This window comes from Artibeus jamaicensis, unplaced genomic scaffold, assembly GCF_021234435.1.
Source record: "Artibeus jamaicensis isolate MK-2021 breed Jamaican fruit bat unplaced genomic scaffold, CSHL_Jam_final contig_252, whole genome shotgun sequence".
NCBI lineage: Eukaryota > Metazoa > Chordata > Mammalia > Chiroptera > Phyllostomidae > Artibeus > Artibeus jamaicensis.
In genome coordinates, this window is record NW_026521538.1 from 1570984 (window position 1) to 1589426 (window position 18443).

The 18443-nt window shown below is 53.6% G+C and overlaps 1 protein-coding gene across 2 annotated transcripts in view; it reads right to left on the reverse strand.

Moving 5' to 3' along the window:
* Positions 1 to 10297: 10297 nt before the first annotated feature.
* SLIT1 (slit guidance ligand 1) overlaps positions 10298 to 18443 on the reverse strand; it is a 152068-nt gene continuing 143922 nt past the window's right edge. For both annotated transcript variants that reach the window (XM_037138927.2, XM_037138926.2), the window contains 9 exons: positions 18278 to 18417; positions 18002 to 18095; positions 16616 to 16753; positions 15080 to 15317; positions 14460 to 14590; positions 13879 to 14033; positions 12503 to 12791; positions 11974 to 12185; positions 10298 to 11132 (listed from right to left, as the gene is read on the reverse strand). In XM_037138927.2, coding sequence (XP_036994822.2) covers positions 10894 to 11132; positions 11974 to 12185; positions 12503 to 12791; positions 13879 to 14033; positions 14460 to 14590; positions 15080 to 15317; positions 16616 to 16753; positions 18002 to 18095; positions 18278 to 18417 — 1636 coding nt within the window. In that variant the 3' untranslated portion in view covers positions 10298 to 10893. The remainder of the gene's footprint in view (positions 11133 to 11973; positions 12186 to 12502; positions 12792 to 13878; positions 14034 to 14459; positions 14591 to 15079; positions 15318 to 16615; positions 16754 to 18001; positions 18096 to 18277; positions 18418 to 18443) is intronic.

Below are 18443 nucleotides of genomic sequence, written 5' to 3' on the forward strand. Positions count from 1 at the left end.
TTGGTGAACAATTTTTGTCAGTATCCCCAAGAGAGGGGAACTGTTTCCATTGTTTTGAAGCAGATAATTATCATTTTGAATTCTTAGCTATACATTTTTGTCTTATGGCTTGATACCCACTGAAATACTACACGTTTTTTTCCATAAAAATGAAATCACATTTATGTGTCCTCACATCAGCAAGCCTGTCCTCACATCCCAGTAGTAAGTATCCTTCCCTGTGTTTACTCCCAAATTATCTTCAGGGAAAGAATAAAGTAAAGTAAAAAGGTTATTGTATTTAAAACAAGCAGGATTATGGGAAGCCTTTGAGGCAGTTGTCAATATAATCAGTCCTCGAAACATCAAAACAAGCTGCTGTATTCTGCCACACGTGGATTGGAAGACATCGAGGGTCTGACCTTCAGGCTGAAACCCGCAACTCTGATGATGCTCAGAGTTTCATCAGGCTGTACCGGGGCTCTGGGAGCCGCCGGAGCACTGGGCGAGGGCGTCCTCGTTCATGCTCTTGTCCTTGGAACTGAGCCGGAGCTGGTCAGTTCCTTCCATGACCACCCATCTGCCTGATCTTCCTCTTCATAGAGCTGGGAGGTGACACTCTGTACCTGGAGCCATTCTTGGCTCTGTCCTTCAGAGCAAGTGTCAGGCAGTTATGCTGTCCCAGTGAGCACAGTGACACAGGCTTTCTCCCCTACCTGGGACCATTCCATTTAACACAAGGTACTCAGTGGACAAGCCACATAAAAGTGTAGACTTCCTATTTAAAAAGACAAACAAAAACACCCAAGTTTTTTAATATGCCAGAGATTGGAGGAATGCATTTTACCTTTTTTACAAAGGGTTATTTAAAAAATAATAATAACAGACCGTATGTGGCCTTCACTGCCTAAAATATAATATATTTACTACTTGGCCCTTTACAGAAAAGGTTGGCCTTTGCAATATGTCATTCAGAATCAAATTTTATGAACAGTGAGGTGCAAACCTTTTTTTTCATGTAGCCAGCATTACAGCATTTCTTCCCTTTCGGGTTTTTAGGGTACCTCAGTGTTCATCTCGGCACGCGGCTGCCATGGCACACTGTCCCTGAGTGATGTTTGTGTGTTAAAGGAAAGTCCCCTTCATTGAATTGTAGACATACCCCCTTAGCTACTAGGATAAGTATCAAGGGACAAAGTCTTAAACTGAAGAAAGTACTGCAGTCTGTCATGTTCATGAATCGGGTGAACTTGACTCTGGAGAGACATTCCTCCACGGCAGTGCTCTACACAAATAGTCTTTGCCTTTTGGAACCTTGAACCCAGACCACCCATCCTCAGCTCTAAAATACCAGCATGTCGATGGCACCTTCTTGGCAAACCAGCAGCTTTAGACCGTAGTTCAAGGCCCTCCTGCCTGGCCAGCAAAGCTGACCTAGTCTGGCCGGACTTGTCACTTTGAGGAGCCGCTTTGTCTTCCCTCTTCTGCTTCTACCACCAGCCCCTCCCTGGAGGCGTTTTCTCTGGAAAGTCTCCCACCTCCCCATGCTTCACTGGAGCGTTTTGCCTTTCATCTCTCTCTCTCTCTCTCCTGATGTTTAGCCGCTGTTTCCTCCCTATTGTTTTCTATAATCTGCACCTCATGTCTTGTAGCTAAAGCTGTAGTATTGGGGAGGTAGTTTGTAGGAAAGATGCTATACAGGCGATATTTGCATAACTTTGTATATTTATACCACAGGTAGAGAGTAGTTTTAGAGCCACTGTAGCTTAAGGATGTTAGTTGCACCAGTGGTTTCTGCATTCTCAGTAGTTCTAGGAGACTTAGTGACTCTGGTTTCAAATACATATTAATACATATTTATACACACCACTGTGGAATTTATTTCACTATGTAAATAGCGATATTTTCCTGTTCAAATGCTTCTATAGAAAGTATTTATTTTTAACAACAAAAAAAAAAAGAATTGTCAAAAGGGCTTTTTGAAAACGTGTTCTTTCTAGCCACCCATCCTCCCCTCAGTGGATGAGCTACCGCACTCATCCACGGAACCTTCAGACAACACAGTGCAGAAGGATGGGGCCTTGAAACTCTCACTGTTTGGGGGCAGCTGCAACGTGGATACAGAACCTGAGTGCATTCCCCACTGTCACCCCATAATAGGACAGAGCAGGTCCCCACTGTCAGTATGGCTGTGCCAGGTATGGCACCACAGCTGGCCTCAAGCAGCCCCCTCTTTGCAAACACAGTCGGTACATTCACCTGTGCGCTTCAGCAACCTGTGCAGGGAAATGAGCCTTAGTTGGAACCCCAAGGAAATCCAAACCCATAGCTGTGGGATATGGAGAAACCACTGGTTGCCTAAAGAAAGCATTAAGCTGTATTTTGGTCTTTCTCATGTTTGTGAAAGGCACCTATTGCCAGTCTCATCAGCCATGGGGGTTACACATGTTTTCTTTCAAGCCTTGATAGTAGTCATGAGCAGTCAGCTCTCTTCCTCCTTTGCCCCTCCTCGTCTGCATCTCAGCAAGCATCTGTGCACCAGTGGTTACAGGACATGACCATCTGTTGTAGGATGTGTGCAGCTTTACTTCTCAGGAGTCCTGGTCTGCAATTCAGGGCACCCCTAGATGGAACAAGGCTTTCCAGTTGCGTTCCGCTTCCCTGGGGCCCATTCCTGGGCCATCCCATGTGGGCCTCACTTCGTCGGGCTGGCTGGGCTCAGGCCTGCAGAGAGCTCGGGCTGACCGCAGGGGATTTCGTCATCCATTTGAATCACCTTGCAGATTTACTTATGGCTTCCCTTTGTCTTTTCCAAACAAATGAGGAGAACACTTGAACAGTTATGCTGGAGAATGTTGTTTTTTTCTATGATACTATTTGTAAGCAAATCTGATTGTAAGATGAAATGTGAATGGGTAATTAGGTGCCAGGGAATTTAGCACTGAACTAGACAGTCAGAACTTTTTTAACCTTTGCGGTAAGAAATAAATTTTGCTTGCATCTACATGTTCACAAGAAGTAATGTTGTAAATAGTTTTTAAAAAAATATTTATTATATGTGCCGGATACAGATTCATGTTCTGAGCGATGATGGTTTGCATCGTAATGTTGTAGAAGAATGTATTTTGAGCAGTGGACTTCCTTTCATATCACAGATCACACATGGAGAAAGAACGAAAACCAGCAGGTTGAGAGCTGTCTGGGGCGTTTGATCTGTAACGTTACATCAAATCCAAGCTTTAAATGCCCCCTCTTCTCATCTGGTTTTATGTTATATATATATATGTGTGTGTGTGTGTGTGTGTGTGTGTGTGTGTGTGTGTGTGAACTGGTCAGTAGTCAGTCTCATCTGCAGAGCAGATTTCCAGGTGTTCTTTCTGATGTGTTGCCTACAAGCAATAAGATCCTAGGTAATACCATTTATTCCGGGTTCCGCGTGGACCCTTATCTCAGAGGATAGGGTGGTGGGTGGAACAGCTCTTGCTAAGACCTCTTGCCTTTGCCTGAGAGGTTGCTGTACTTGAATTTTCTTTTCTGTTTGTCTGCACGCTCCTTCTAGTCATAGAACTCTAGCAATGGATGAGAAATCTGCCAGCACCAGACACATCAAAAATTGGGCATAGAGATTGAATAATTATCCATTTTCCATGAATTTGTAAGGGCTTCCAGCATCTAGTTGAGGCAAAGCTCATTTGGCTATAGAGTAAATGTAAGAACTGTTTCCATTAGAAATTTAAACTGCCGATTTTAAGTCCTTTGACTTTCTCTGACCTACCTTGCAAAGCTAGCCCATTTCCTGGAGTCCTCCTCTGTGCCTGGGTTTGAGGTGTCGGAAGCCCCCTCCATGTCTGGGCTTGACCCCTTCAGGTGAGTGCAGGCAGGGCAGTGTCTCCCAGCCTCCCAGCGTGTCCAGTCCAACAGGTTTCTAAGCTGTTTAGCAGCCTCTCCTTGTGGCCGTAATAAACTTTACAAAAAATACCCCACACCCAAATAACCATTAATAGAATGATGTAGTTTTTTAGGCTTTGGGAATATGTCTTCTCTTTTGTATTTATGATGGTGTTTGGACTTTTTCACTAGCGTTATTTTTAGATTGAAGTGGGTACATTAGGATAAAACTTTCCATTGCTGAGCCTGAAAGCAAGCAAGAGGAAAGGAACTGACCTATGTCGTCATTGAGGTGACTACTTGTGGTGGGAGGGCGGGGAGGGGACACTGTAGGTTATGTGGGCATAAAGTAGAATTCTGGCCTGAGGTACCCCAAGTCTTATTACTTTGTAAGAAATGACCCCCTTATTAGCCTCCCTTAATCTCAACAGAAGCCTGCTGTTTACCCTCAGGGAACAAGTAGTTTTCAAAATTGAGCTCCTCCAAGGTCATTGGCTGGTGCCTGTGTGTAGGCATTGGTCGTCTTTGTGAACTCATGGCATTATTTTCCCATATGCATTACAATATTAAGAAATTCACCCCCAACTTGTGTGATAAGCACAGCCCAGGGTCCTGCTTTAGGCCGGAGGTAGTGCCTGTGAGGGCCCCGGGCACCACAGGAGGCCCATGCAATGTAACCGAAGCTCAGGTGCCGCGTTGGTGTTTTACTCGCTCCAGGACCCGTCAGATGAGTTTAGGGCAAGGGCTGCAGATCAGCTGTGGACCCAGGGAGCTCCAAGATGAATCTCTACCGTTCCTTCAAAGGTCTTTCTGGTTCCTCCCAGTATTGTCATTGCCGAGGTCAATCTCATAGTTGTTCAGATGTGCTCCTTTTTGCTGTCTTGTGCGTCTTAGCTGGTGGTCCAGGTGCCCGAGGAGAGTCCCTGGGGGGCCTGCCCCTCCCCAGTACCGAGTGTGTCCTCCTGACCTGTGTGCCCATGGTCTTCCCAAGAGCAGCAAAGTGAGAAATTCTGCAAGCGGTTGTCAGGCGTCGGTGTGTGCCTCTTGGGCCTGGATTTCCACTGTGTTAGAGAGTGTAGGAAAATACTGTGTTGTTAATGGATGAAAATTCAATGTATGCTGTGAATTTGTTGGTTTGAAACATTGAAAAATTTTCATTAGACAATGTTTACATACCTCACCTGAAGAACCTTTGAGAGTGTATATATGAAATTTTAAAATATATTAAGTTGCTTTAAAACAATATGTATAGCTATAAAAGTTGAAGTTATTTTAACTTTGAATATGTACCAAGTCTCCTAAATATTGAAATCTTGTGGATTTTGTTGTGCTTCTGTGTTTTACTTTCCTATTAGGCCGTGTAGAAAACTACGTCCTTGTTGGTGGTAAAGGGGCCCTCACTGAAATCCAAGCTTGGAAGGGTTTCCTTTGTTTCGGATTTTTCTTGTTTGGTTTTGAGGGATGGGGTGTGGAGCTAGCGATGTTCGGGAGGGATCTATCCCAGGAGCTTTTTCTAGGCGCTCATTTTACTGCAGCGTATTAAACTTCTTTGATATTCAAGTGTGTGTGCGTGTGTGTAGTCACTGGAAAGGTATCCACTGCACCGAAGCCCAGCATCCAGCGTGCAGCCTACAGCCAAGTCGACAAGTTGCCAACAGGAACCAAAAAGCATCACTTCTAATACTCCTGCTTCAGCCCAGGCCCCGCTGCCCACCGATTGGGCTTAAAAGAACAAGGTCAGCTGGATCTATGGCCATTTCGTGAGTCATGCCTGACTCCAAGGTAAAGGAACACAGTGGGTGGACCCTTGGGAGTCCCCATGGCAGAGCTGGAAAGGTGCCAGGGCTTCATCCAAGGGGCAGGGGGTGAGAGCCTTCCTCTGGCTTCCGACCTCAGGTAAGCGGCTTTTAAATTAGGGGTGATGCACACAGCCACCAGGGAGGGCTGTCCTGGCTGTCTGGGGCCCATCCTGGGGTATGGCTGAAGGTGGCAGGAAATTGTTCCTTTTACTTGCCTCATTACATGTTTCATATTTTTTAAGATTTTATTAATTTTTAGAGAGAAGGGAAAGGAGGGAGAAAGAGAGAGAAACATCAGTGTGTGAGAGATACATTGATGGGTTGTCTCTCACACACACCCAGCTGGGGACCTGGCCCATACCCCAGGCAAGTGCCCTGACTGGGAATCGAACCACCAACCTTTCAGATTGCAGGCCAGCACTCAATCTACTGAGCCACACCAGCCAGGGCTGTTTCATTATATTTTTAATTTGTTTTTAAATTAATTTTTAGAGACGGGAAGGAGAAAGAGAGGGGGAGAAACATCAGTGTGAGGGAGAAACATTGGTCAGTTGCCTCTTGTATGTGCCCTGACTGGAACTGAACCCACAACCTGGGCCTGGGCCCTAGAATCAAACCAGCGATCTTTTGCTTTGTGGGACAATGCCCACCCCACTGAGCCACACCAGTCAGGGCTGTTCCATCATATTTTTTCAAGTCTCTTTAAGGTGGGTCTCTTTAAGGTTCCAGTGGGCCCGGGGTTCCTTTCTGTGGAATCAACCATGACTTCACTAACAAGTCCATCCGACAGTGGCCATTGTCATGCCCAACTTCACCCAGTGAAGTAGCCCTGCAGCTGGCAGCTGGGCCCCTGTTCTCAACTTAAATTTGGAGTTTTCTTGTTCCAGATGAGGACTTTCTACTGTTAAACCTCTTTTCCTCCAACGTTCGTCCTGTGGTAGAATAACTAGAATAGGAACCAGAGGTTCAGACTGGCTAGCTCTGAGGGCTCAGGGTGTAGGGATGGTAGCCATCTTATCAGCACATCAAGAAAACTGGGCCACTCTGCCCCCCACCCACCAGGCCCTGTGGTGCCCGTCTATTGGATAGGGACGTCCTTGTAACTGTGAGACTTGGGACTTTACTTGAACTCAGCGGTTACACGCTGGTGGCTCACAGGTGTGTTTTGTTTTTAGCCCGTTGATTTTTTTTTTAAGATTGTAAAACTGAGTGTTGACATAAAAGTTGATTTCTGGCTTCTCTTTTAAAAAACGATAATGAAGATCTGATGAAATTAGTGTGTGGTAAGAATCAGCTGTAGCCCAATCGAGAAATGTGCCCTTCCGGTCACCACTGTCTCTGTCAGTTACCGCTGGTCCCTCTTTTTTGCAGCAGGGAAGTGGGTCTCTGTCCCTACTGCTTTGTCAGAAATGGCAAAATACACATGATGCCCCGGAAGGGCATGTGCCCCCCTGACTGACTGAGGTGACCAACTGGCCACTCTGGACACTTGGGCTGACAACCCTGTTTGAACCCGTGCTCCCAAATGCGTCTGATTCATCACACTTCCTCCCAAACCCCTGCCTGCTTCACGGCACCGTCATTACCATCACTACCCACCATCAAGGTGACTGTGCTCAGGTGCGGCATGTGTGACCATCGCCACAGCTGGTGTTCTGGTGAAAAGTTAGTCTATGTCCTGGGACCCGAGGAAGGCCAGTCGGGTCCCCCTAGTGTCAGGGGCCTCACTCCGATGTCATCTTATGAAACTCCTGCATGCAATTTTGTATGTAGTTGGAAATCGAGCAGAACCATCAAACCAGCGTGCTTGCCTCCTTCCACCACTGAGCCCTAAGAACCGCTATCCAGGCAGCAAGCAGGCTAACCTTCCAAGACAGTGTGAGAAGCCACACAGCTTTCTACTTGGTTGCTCTGATGCTCTGAAACCTTCCAATGAAAGATGGCTATGGCTCTGTACATAAACTTACAAAATGTGGGCATGGCAGCAGACCCGGGAAGGGAATGTGATCTCCGTGTGCGCATGCAGGCCAAGCTCTGCCCTCACTGGCATCCCAGGGAGTGACTGCGAGGCCGCTTCCCGGACGTCCCCTTCCTTCTGCAGGAGCAGCGGCCCCCTCGGCCATTTCAGGAGACCAGAGGATTACAAGGGCAGCCGTCCTGCATGTGCTGCAACTGGGAGCCACCGTGGACTGGCTGGTGTGGGGCAGCCCCGAAGCCTTCCGTCCTGTCCAGGGGCCTGTCAGCAGCCCCACTCGCCCTCAGTGCAGACAAAGAGATCAGCAAAGGCAGAACCTGAGTGGATCAATGTCATGTTCACGTGGAAGACAACAGACAATATTCAACATGTTCTAAAACAGCACTTCTAGGCAAAGGCCAAGTGTGGCTCCCTCATGGGCCGGTTCTAAACCAGTCTCTGTAAAAGAGTGACCCAAACAAGGCTACAGAAACCCCCAAAAAGAATGTCACAGCTACAGAGCATCTGCAAATCAAACGAGACACTGGGTGTTGACTTTAACATATAAAAATACTATAACAAAATGAAATACAAATATATATTAGAATCTGTTAAGCATTCTGTATAAAGAGATACTTTTGTGGTTAGGCTAACAGCAGGTGGGGAGGAGACGAAGTCCGTCTGGCCTCTTCCACCTCCAGACCCTCCACAGGGAGCCCAGGCCACTGTCCTCCTCGGAGGGGCCAGAGCCGCGGCGTCCTCGGGACTCGCCTGCCTGTGTCTCTTCAGTGCGTGTTGGATGGAAACAGCCCATGGCGACGTTGACAGGAACTAAAGGTCTTCACCAAGGGGATGGCAAGGTGTGGAGATGACTTCTCAAGACAGATGACATCATGGTAGCCTTCCGTGACTCAGAGGGCCCCAGTGTGAACCGGCCAGATATGTGGGATCCAGGCCCTTAACTTGCAGGTTGGCGGGTAAGTTGAGGAAAACTTGTCCTGGGGCACAAGGTTCTCTTAGCCCCGTGCTGGCTCCCGATCATGTGGCTCAACCAAGGGTGAGTGTGGAGCTGGCCTGGGACACAGGGCATTGTGGAGGGGCCAGCAGGGCCCACAGCAAGCTCTCGGGGTGCCCCACCCTCTGCCCTCCCCAGCCCGTTGCCCGGGGCTGCCCCTGGCAGCCGTCACCTGTCTGCAGGTGTCCTGCTTTCTGCAAAGGAGCCCCTGCCTGTCAGGGTCCCCTTAAGCCCAGGAAGCTGCTTCTCCAAGGCAGCAGGAGGTGGCAGTAGCTGGGGAGGGTTCATTCCTCAGGACTGGTGGGTTCGAGAACACCCCTGTTCCAAGAAAGGAACAAACTAGCTGCACTTCAGCTTTCCCACCTGTGCAGCCTGTTACTACCTGTTCTCCGGAGTCCCTCAGTGGCTCAGAAACTCTAGGTAAGAGGGGTGCTCTGCAGCGAGGCCCACGCTGCTGGCCACGGAGCAGGGGCACTGGGGCTCACTCAGGGCAACAGGAAGATAGAGTGTAGTGCCTTGTGAGGGGCAGATCCTCCCCAATTGGGCAGGACAGGGTCCTCTCCATTACAGGGGGTCCCGGGACTCAAACCCTCCGGCCTGAGACCCAGGGTCGTGGAACATGCCAGGCACCCCTAGTCACAGCTGCCCTCTACTGCTCAACAGCAAGGCCCTCACTCCCCCCACCCGTTCACTCCCCCTACCCTGCCTTCTGACTGCAGGTGGAAGGAGCCTGGAAAAGGGTGGGCTCACTGCCCTGGCCCACCAGACTCCCCAGGAGTACACTGGGGAGACACCTGAGACAGGAGGGGGTGACCTGTCTTCCTTCCAGCCAACTCACTATTTAGGCGCAAAGGTAATCTTTCTACATTTTCATCTGCATGGGATTGAAGTATGTAGTTGCATGGTCTGGTATTCAGTGATGCTTCAAACACCAAGTCCTTCCTTGCAAACAGCCTCTGGGGCGCCACTCCAGCCAGGGCCGTGGCTGTGCCTGTGGTTGGTACCCTCGTCTGGCCCGGTTCTCTTCCCTGGTCACCCTGTGATGCACTGTGATTGGTTGGCATGTGTCCACAAGGGCAGAACACCCACAGTACCCAGCCCCAGTCAGGCACATGAATACTTGTTGATGTGATTGATGATGGATTTCCCCCTCCTGCGGCTGCCCTCACGGGGCCACAGTGGGAGGGCCTCCATCACTCTAGTTGTCCCACTTCCCTGTCTGAGAGCTGAGGAGACTGAGGAAAGAACTCTGTGCAGAGCAACAGAGCCCTCAGGGGTTTCCTGATACCTGGACCACGGGTCCCTGCTGGTCTGCAGCGTGCGGGCTCTGAACCCCATCTCCTTGGGAGCAGACCCCGCCTGGCCAAGCAGCCTGGCCCAAGCCCCCTACACCCTGTCCTCCTGCCAGCAGCGCAGCAGCAGCAAGCTGATGGCTGGAGAAGCTCAGGACCAATGCCCCTTTGGTGGCTAGTGTCTGGAGGCAGTGATGTTTATACCGCTGAAACCAAGAACCCCCATCCTTTCTGGTGGAGTGGGTCTCCCTTCCCAAGAAGTCTCAGTGACCATTTCCTCCATATGAGTCCTCTCCTTGAAACTACAATGGTCATCTCAGAATGTTAGGGTTCAGAGGTTTGGTCCTAAGACCCACCCCCACCCCCCAGCCCCAGCCTCAGTCCTGAGGGTGCTCTGCCTGCCAATCAGCCCAGGGGCAAGGGTCAGTCCCTCTCTGGCCAGCAGGAGGGGCCCTTCCCCTCCGCAGCCTGGCCTACTGCCCACAGAAGCTGTGTAGCAGAAGGAGCACAGAGCCAGGCTGGGAAGCTGGGAGTCCTTCGAGGTTACCTGCAGGGGGTTAAGGGACTCTGGGGCCAGCATGGGCCACACACTCGAGGGAAAGGTTGGTTTGGGAAGAAGCCAGTCCCTTCTTCAGACCCAGGTAGCAGGCAAGGAGGGAGTGTCACTGTTCTGCTCTTCTGGGCCTGACCTCATGCACACGTTCATTAACGAAAATCTACTGAGCGCCTATTCGTACAAGGCACTTCTGGAGAGGGCCGTCTGCAGCCATGCCTCGTCCACCCACTCAGCCCCTGGCTACTTGAGGTCAGCTTGTGAAAAGCTGCCTGGCCCTTGAGAAGTGGGCCCCACCCACCCAAGAGGGTCCAGCCACCCAGGAGCCACCTTGGTCATGGCCTGGCCCCAGCCCAGGTCTCCTGGTGGCCATGCTTCTTGCCAGCCCTCCCCCTTCCCATCGGCGCCGGGTGCTATGCGCAGAGTGCACAGCCACACTTGGTGGGCTTCTCCACCTCCTCAGCAAAGGAGGTCCCATCGCTGCACTCAAAGGTGAACTTCCTCCGCTTCAGCCGCAGGCCCCGGCAGCAGCCCTGGCCCGGGCACGAGCCCCGGCACTCCACCCACGACAGGGGGCGCGTGGTCTGGCAGATGGCATAGCCCCTCTGGACCTGGTGAAAGTCCCGGACAGGGTCCCCCCGGCACTCGGACCCTGGATGGGACAGACACCAAGAGAAAGCCTCAGGGCACAACTGTGGGCGGGTGCTGCCCCCTGGGAGGCAGAAGGAAGAGGAAGAGAGAGAAGGGGGGGCATCCCCGGAGGTCCTCTAGCTCTCAGAACTCACCTCCTCCCCAGCATCCCCCTGCCCAGCGTGCGCATGCACGGCTTCCTCCTGGGCCCACACTGTGGTCAGTGGGGAGGAAGCACTTCCTAGCTGCCAGGGCTCCCAGCATGGACTGGGCTGCCTGGCTCAGGTGGGCGCCTGTTGCCAGAGGAGTGCAAGAAGGCTGGAGGCCTGGGAGGCAACAATGTTAGAGAAGGGACTTGTGCTGCTAGTGCGGCGGCCTAGGGGATCCTAAGGCGCCTGAGCCCTGGATTTCTCCAGACTCCTCCCACGCCACCCCACTCCCGCAGCAGTCTCCATTCCAGAAGAAGCATCTTGGTCCCACAGACCAGGGAGGGTGTCTCCTGCCCTCAGACTTCCTGCCATTCCCAGTCCCAAGGTGATGGGGCCAACATGCAGAGGTTTGGGCAGGAGCTGTTACCCCGATAATCTCTTCTGTAAGAAGAGCCCGCAGCCCAGATGGGCACTTACCCCAGGTAAGGGGGCTGCGGGAAAAGCTGGGCCAGTGAGAGATGGGGCCCTGTCTGGGGTGAGACTCAGAGCCCAAAGGGTGGGGGGCAGTAAAACCCACTAGTAGCAGCCTAAGGTGCAGAGGGGGGAAGGGGCAGAGGGGGCGTGCTGAGGTTGGGAGGAAGAAAAGGTCAAGTTGCTAAAGCCGGTGGTGGGGAGAGACCCTGGAGAGGGCACATCAGGAGGGGGGCCCCTGACCTTGCTCACAAAGCTCGCCCGAAAAGCCAGGGTCACACACACAGTAGGCCCCCTTGGTGGCCAAGGCCTGGCAGTGGCCGTGCAGGCACCGCAGGCCCCCACACGGGTCTGTGGGCGCCCGGGCCTGGTTGCACAGGGCCCCCGAGTACCCATCCTGGCACTGGCAGCTGTAGGAAAGAGCATCGAGGGGCACACACTTCCCATGGACACACCTGGAGGGGACAGAGAAAAAACACTATGAGCACAGGCCAGAGCCGATCCGAGGCCCACCTGGGACACCCACGCCTCCATCCTTGGCATCATGGGCTGTGATCCTGTTTGCAGGATTGAAACACAGAGCAAAGGGTGTGTCTGCGTCTGTCCCTAGGGACTTCCCTGCCAGGGAAAATTGAAAACCAGAATAAAAAACCCTGCGGTAGGCCACATGATCCAGTTTGGGGATTTAAAAGTGCTGTCCTTCCTCACCACAGGGAATGGGAACTTCCAGTGAAGGGAAAGGAACGGCAGGGAGGCAGGGGCTGGGGCTCACTTGTGGCCATGACAGGGGCCATCCGCTGGCTGGTCGCAGTGCAGGCCGCCCCAGCCGGCCTCGCAGTGGCACACGGGCCCTGGGCTGGCATTGGGCTGGCAGATGCCATGCAAGCAGTAGAGCTTCCGGCAGGGCTCACAGCCTGGCACCACGCCCGGCTTCATCCGCGTCTTGGTGAAGTCCTGCAGCTCGTTGTTGATGTACAGGTTTCGGATGCACCCGTGGAAGCTGCTGCCATTGAGTATCTGCCACAGGCGGAAAGCGGCCGAGTTCACGTCCACTGGCATCCCTGGCGTGGCAGGGAAAGGGCAGAGCTGAGTCAGGCTTGGACGGTGCCCGGCACCTACCGCTGAGGTCTGTGGGGCGTCTCCACAGTGTTCCCTCTTGCCCTTGGCCCAGGGTGGCAGAGACAGGGCAGAGGCCAAGGTCCCTGCCACCTTGGAGGGTCCAGGCTCCTTCCCCAGAAGAAATGGAAAAGCTGCTTTCCCTGTGATCAGAGCCCGGAGTGCCAGCCCTGGCAGCAGCCAGCTGACAAGTGAAGCTCTGGGTGCCTCAGTCTAGGTACCCTTGCCCGGGGCTCCTTTCTTTCCTCTGGAACCCCTGTTTTTACCTCCCACAGACCCCCGGAGTAGCAAAGGATTGGGACCTAGAACTCAGGTGTATGGTATTTTGTGACCTACTTTTGGGGTCCCCACTTCGCAGCAACCCTCTGAGGTAGGAGTTGCTAAACTCCATCGGGTGCTCAGGGACTTGCCCCAAGCTGCACAGTTAGCAGCAGAGCTGGGGTGAAATCCTGGGCTTCCACCCCTCACACCTGCCCCACGCCTAGGCCAGGCCCTCCACAGCACTGAGACGGCCTGGCTGCATCCGGGAACCTGCTCGTCTGGACCTGGAAATGTCCGCAGATCATGGACAGGGCCATTTAGCTACGACACCTGTAAGGCCAGCTGGGCGGTCCTCAGCTAATGCAGGGTCTCAGTTCCCAGCCTCCTGAAGTGGCTCTGGGCCTCTGAGAGCCCCAAGACTGGGAATGGACACTGAACAATTGGCAAGCCCATTCCAGCCCAAAGCCAAGAGGAAAGATGCCTACAGTGCAGAAGACAACGGAGAAAATCCCAGCTAGCTGGCCACTCACCTCACCTCCCAGGCCAGGCCTTGGTGCCAGCTCAGGCGCTTAACCCCATAAGTCTGGGCGGGGTGGACAGCAGCCTGGCTGTGGCAGGGGAGAACAACCCACCAGCAGCTTGGCCATTCACTAGGACCCACCCCTTCCAGCCTGAATGCCCACCACCCCCCAAGTCCAGAGCCCCAGGCACCAGCTCTCAGGCAGGAGAGCATCACCTGATGGAGGGGCCCAGGGTGAAGCAGGTCCTCACCTCCCACATAAAGGGGGGCCTCACTGTTTAGTGTGTAGTGTTTGCCGAAGTTGTCCATGGTCATGGGACTTCCGCCATCGATGGAGAGATTCACCATCTGGTCAAAGGTGACCAACTCAACAGTGTGGAACTGCCCATCGTTGATCGTCTCAGCACTGGAAGAAGATGGGGTGACCCCACCCCAGACAATGAGCTTCAGTGTAGCCCACCCCCACCTGGACACTTCCCCAGAAAGGCTATTGGTCCAGCAGCTGCTTCCCAGGGGACCACATCTCTCAGGGAAGAGACTGTGGCCTAGTCTCTCCTGCCACCCTGGGGAAAGCTGAGGAGTCTGGGGCAGGGATTTCCGACCACACCGGTCTCCCCCTCCCCACTCAGGAGCCCTTGTGAAGCGGTGGAGGGAGGCGGAAGAATGAGGCCGCTGCCTGGGACTCAGAGAGCCTTGGACCCAAGTTGGGCTGCACTCGATGGTTCAAACGTCCCTTCCGCTTGGGCAGCCCAGGTTCCGGTGGTCCCAATAACGAGCTGCTTTAGGCTCAGGAGGCCTCTGAGAGAGACTGGGGGGCGTGAGGCGGCCCTACCTGTAGATGGCAGAGCTGGGGTAGCTGCCAGGGTCGTAGCTGACACGCACATGGCCCTGGTACAGCTCCACCGCGATGTGGTCGTTGTCCCCGTTGTACAGCAGGATCCCATTGTCCTCTGCCGTGGAGACCTGAGGGGCAAGGGCACTTTCTCTGCAACCCCATCCCATGCAGCAGCAGCAGCAGCCGCAGCACAGGCTGGCGGGTGGAGCAGAGCGGCGACCCACGATTGGAAGAGAGACTGCCAGGACTCTTGGTTAAAGATGTAAGCTCAGAGTTAACCCTGGCTGAGCTCAGCCATGTGTAAGAAACCTGTTTGCGGCACTGGAGGCGGAAGCTAAGGAGCACGTGAGACGAGAGATGGCGGGAGAGGACCTGGCTAAGTGTGGTTTTCTGGATCCAGTCCCCCGTGAGACCACCTCCCCCCACTCTTCTGTGAGATCGGTTTTGGGACTCAATGGCCTTTCCAACTGTGCTTAAACTCGTTCAGACTGAGAGGCTGACACCCATACCAAAGGCTCCCCACTGTTTTGGGCAGGGATGAGTGTTGATGCTCTGACCTGAGGCCAGGGTCCCCCCTTGTCTGACTCCCCTCTGTGACCACTGCCCTGGGCACACACCTGGAGTGTGATGTTGGCCCGAGGCCAGTTCTGCAGGTCAGTGAACTGTAGGTAAGTGTCCCGATCCACAAAGTCAACGCTGAGCAGCTTCTCACACTCGGGGCCGCCAAAGCCCGGGAGGCACTGGCACACGGCCCGGCTGCCCTGGTCCACACAGTTGGCCCCGTTCTGGCACGCCATCCCCTCACAGGGGTTCCTGGGGGCAGGCAGCCAGGGAGGCGTCTCACAGAGCTTCCCACTGAGAGGGGAAGGACACAGGTCAGACAGGGCAGGGCACAGGGACAGGGGGCACCTTTCCCCTGGAGGGAAACTCACTAAACATTTTGGGAAACTGGATCCTTAAGGCAACAGAAGATGCTCCTGACGAACATTTTTCCTGAGAAAACTAAAAGCCAGAGGGTGGTGAGAAACTAGGATGGGTCCCTGGACCAGCAAAACCAATGTCAACCTGGGCACTTGTCAGAAATGGAAAACCTGCTGAATCTGTTTTTAGCAATGGGCCAGGTGATTGTGTGTACATTAAAGTTCACAGGTCACTCACTGCCCTTGTCTCCTTTTACAGAAAAGAAAACTGAGAATTAAAACACAAGCATAATAGGGAAAAGACTCCAATTACTGAAGTGAAGAAATAAAGAGGGGCCATCGCCACCAGCAGGTAGCTCTGATCCCTGCCACAACGATCCGTGGTGTCTGGGTCCACAACAGCCGAGACGTGGAAACAACCCAGGTGTCCGTCAGTGGAAGACTGGGTAACCCGGTGTGGTGTCTTTGTGCAACGGGCTGTCGCTCAGCCATAAAAAGGAACGAAACTGACGCCTGCTGGCACATGGTGACCCTCACAAACATGACGCTAAGTGAGAGCCGGTCACAAAGGACCACAGACTGCACACTCCCATTTATATGAAACACCCAGAATAAGCAGATCTACACCTCCAGTTACTAGTAGGTCAGTGGTTGCCTAGCCCTGGGATGGAGGAGTTTGGGGTGACAGATAGGGAGGTGTTGAGCTTCTTTCTGGAGTAAAGATGTTCTGAAACTGATTGTGGTAGTGAAGGCACAGCTCTGGGACTATACCAAAGCCATTGAATTGTACATTTCAACCAGGTGAATTGTATGGCATGTGAATTATATCTCATTAAAGCTGTTTTAAAAAAAGCACCCAAGCAGATCATGGGAGGTGGGCGGCCAGAGGAGGAGGGCAGGTGCCTTCCTCTCCCAGAGGAGCCAAGATGCAAAGGTCAACGACCTTCCTGGCAGGGTGTGTCCTCAGAGGTTTCATGAGCCAGCTCTGCCCGCTAATCCGTATGCCCCTCCCACTCCCTCCACCAAAGAGGTTGGGGCCTCCACTGTTCTGGGTGGTTCAGTGACTCTCCCAAGGCCACACAGCTGTGCGGACACAGCCAGACTTCAACCCCAGGACCCCACAACCAGGCCTCACCTGTACTCTCCCTCCCAACCATGTCTGGGGGCCCCTACCAGCTCCCGGACTGGTGGCCAGGAGGGGTCAGCCCCCCGTCTCATGCCCAGGGCCCTCACCTGTAGCCCTCGGCGCAGAGGCAGGAGTAGCCGTTCACTTCGTCGATGCACTGGGCCCCGTTCTGGCAGCGATGAGCCCCGCAGTCATCCAGGTTCTCACTGCAGTTGTCACCTGCATAGCCTGGTGCACACTCACACCTGGAGGCAGGCAAGGGGGCAGGCGGTCAGCCAGGGGCCTGTGGTTCTGTGTGTGGCAGAGAACCTCCAGGCCCCGTGGGTCTAGGGGTCCTCAGGGTATAAACACAGCCCTGGATATAAAGACGCCCCCGCCTGTTCTGGGACTCTTTTATAGGGCAGAAGAGAGCTTGTGTGGGTTGGGGGCTCTGGGTTGGGAAGGTAAGCACCTAGCAGCAGGAGGAGATGGGGGACCCAGACCCTCCACGGAGCTTGCCCAGAGCCAGACGGCTGCCCTTCCAGGCGTGCCTGGCCGCTGTCCAGCACACGGCCCTGACTCATGGGGCTCCCCGAGCCCCTCTTCCCCAGCCTCCTGGCTCTGGCTGGGCTAGTGCCCAGCCCTCCGCCAGTGCCTGACTCCAGGCCAGCCTCCACCTTCCCTGTCCACCTTCCCTGTCCACACTGAGCCTCACTGCTCACCTGAAAACCCATTTTGGCCTACAGATAGAGGGCTCACTCCGCCACCCCCACTCAGGCACAGTTTGTGAAACTGCAGGTGGGAGCAACATCTTAAAACCCCATTGCCTTCACCTCACGCAGTCTTCAGGTGACAGAACTCTCCATAGGTGCCAGTAACAGCAATGGCGGCTATAGTCAAGGACCCCTTTCCAAAACTCCCAAGGCCAGGTAGGTTGTGGAATTGAGAATTTTCAGATCTTGAAAAGGTAGTGAGTGCAGCACTTACAACGGTATGTCACAGTGAAGTCAGCATCCACTCACACCATGCGGATGGAGGGGGACTGGAAGTAGCCCGGTACCATGTAACAGTCATGGTATTGTATTTCTTACCAAATACATTCAGGCCAGATCCGACTGCTATCAAACTGATGTTAGGTTTTCAGAGTTTCGTGGACTTTGTAACTGGGGTGAGGGCTGTGAATCCGTAATGATAAGAGCTATTCGTGGAGCATTTATCAGATGTCGGACGTGGAGCTAAGGGCTTCCCACGCATCTGCTCATCCAATCCTCACAGCCACCCCAGGAGGAAGCTTCTGGTGCGTCCAGTTTGCAGATGAGAAAGCTGAGGCCCAGAGCGGTGCAGCCATCCATTCAGGGTTATGCTGGCAGCAAAGCTGTCCCCGTAACCACACCCCACACTGACTCAAAGGGACCTTGTGTGGCTGAGACCAAGCCCATTTGACAGGCGAGGTGACAGGGAGGCAGCCTGGCAGCCCCCGCCCTTCCCTGGCCCTGGAGACCGGCCACACTGACCTGGGCCCGTCCGGGGTGCCCACACACTGGGCCTCGTGCTGACATGGGTTCAGATCCGGCGAGCAGAAGTCGACTAGCTGCTCACAGGCCCTTCCTGGGGAAAGAAGGAGGGAGAGGCAGGAGAGAGGCTGTCCCCTGAGCTCCGCCAAGCAGGCGGCCCAGCAGAAACCTCCCGCAGACGCTGAGGCGGGGCCCCAACACTGCTGCCCATGGGAATGGGGCTCGGGCCACGCGTGCTGGCCCTCAGCTCCCCACAGACACTCACACCCCACGTACCCACATACTGCAGGGGGCATCGGCACGTGTAGTTGCCCACACCGTCCACACAGATGCCCCCATTGGCACACGTGTGCTCCACACAGTCATCAGTGTTCACCCCGCAGGTCGGTCCTTCGAAGCCAGCTGGACAGGAGCACCTGTGGGGCCAGGGAGAAAGGAGAGG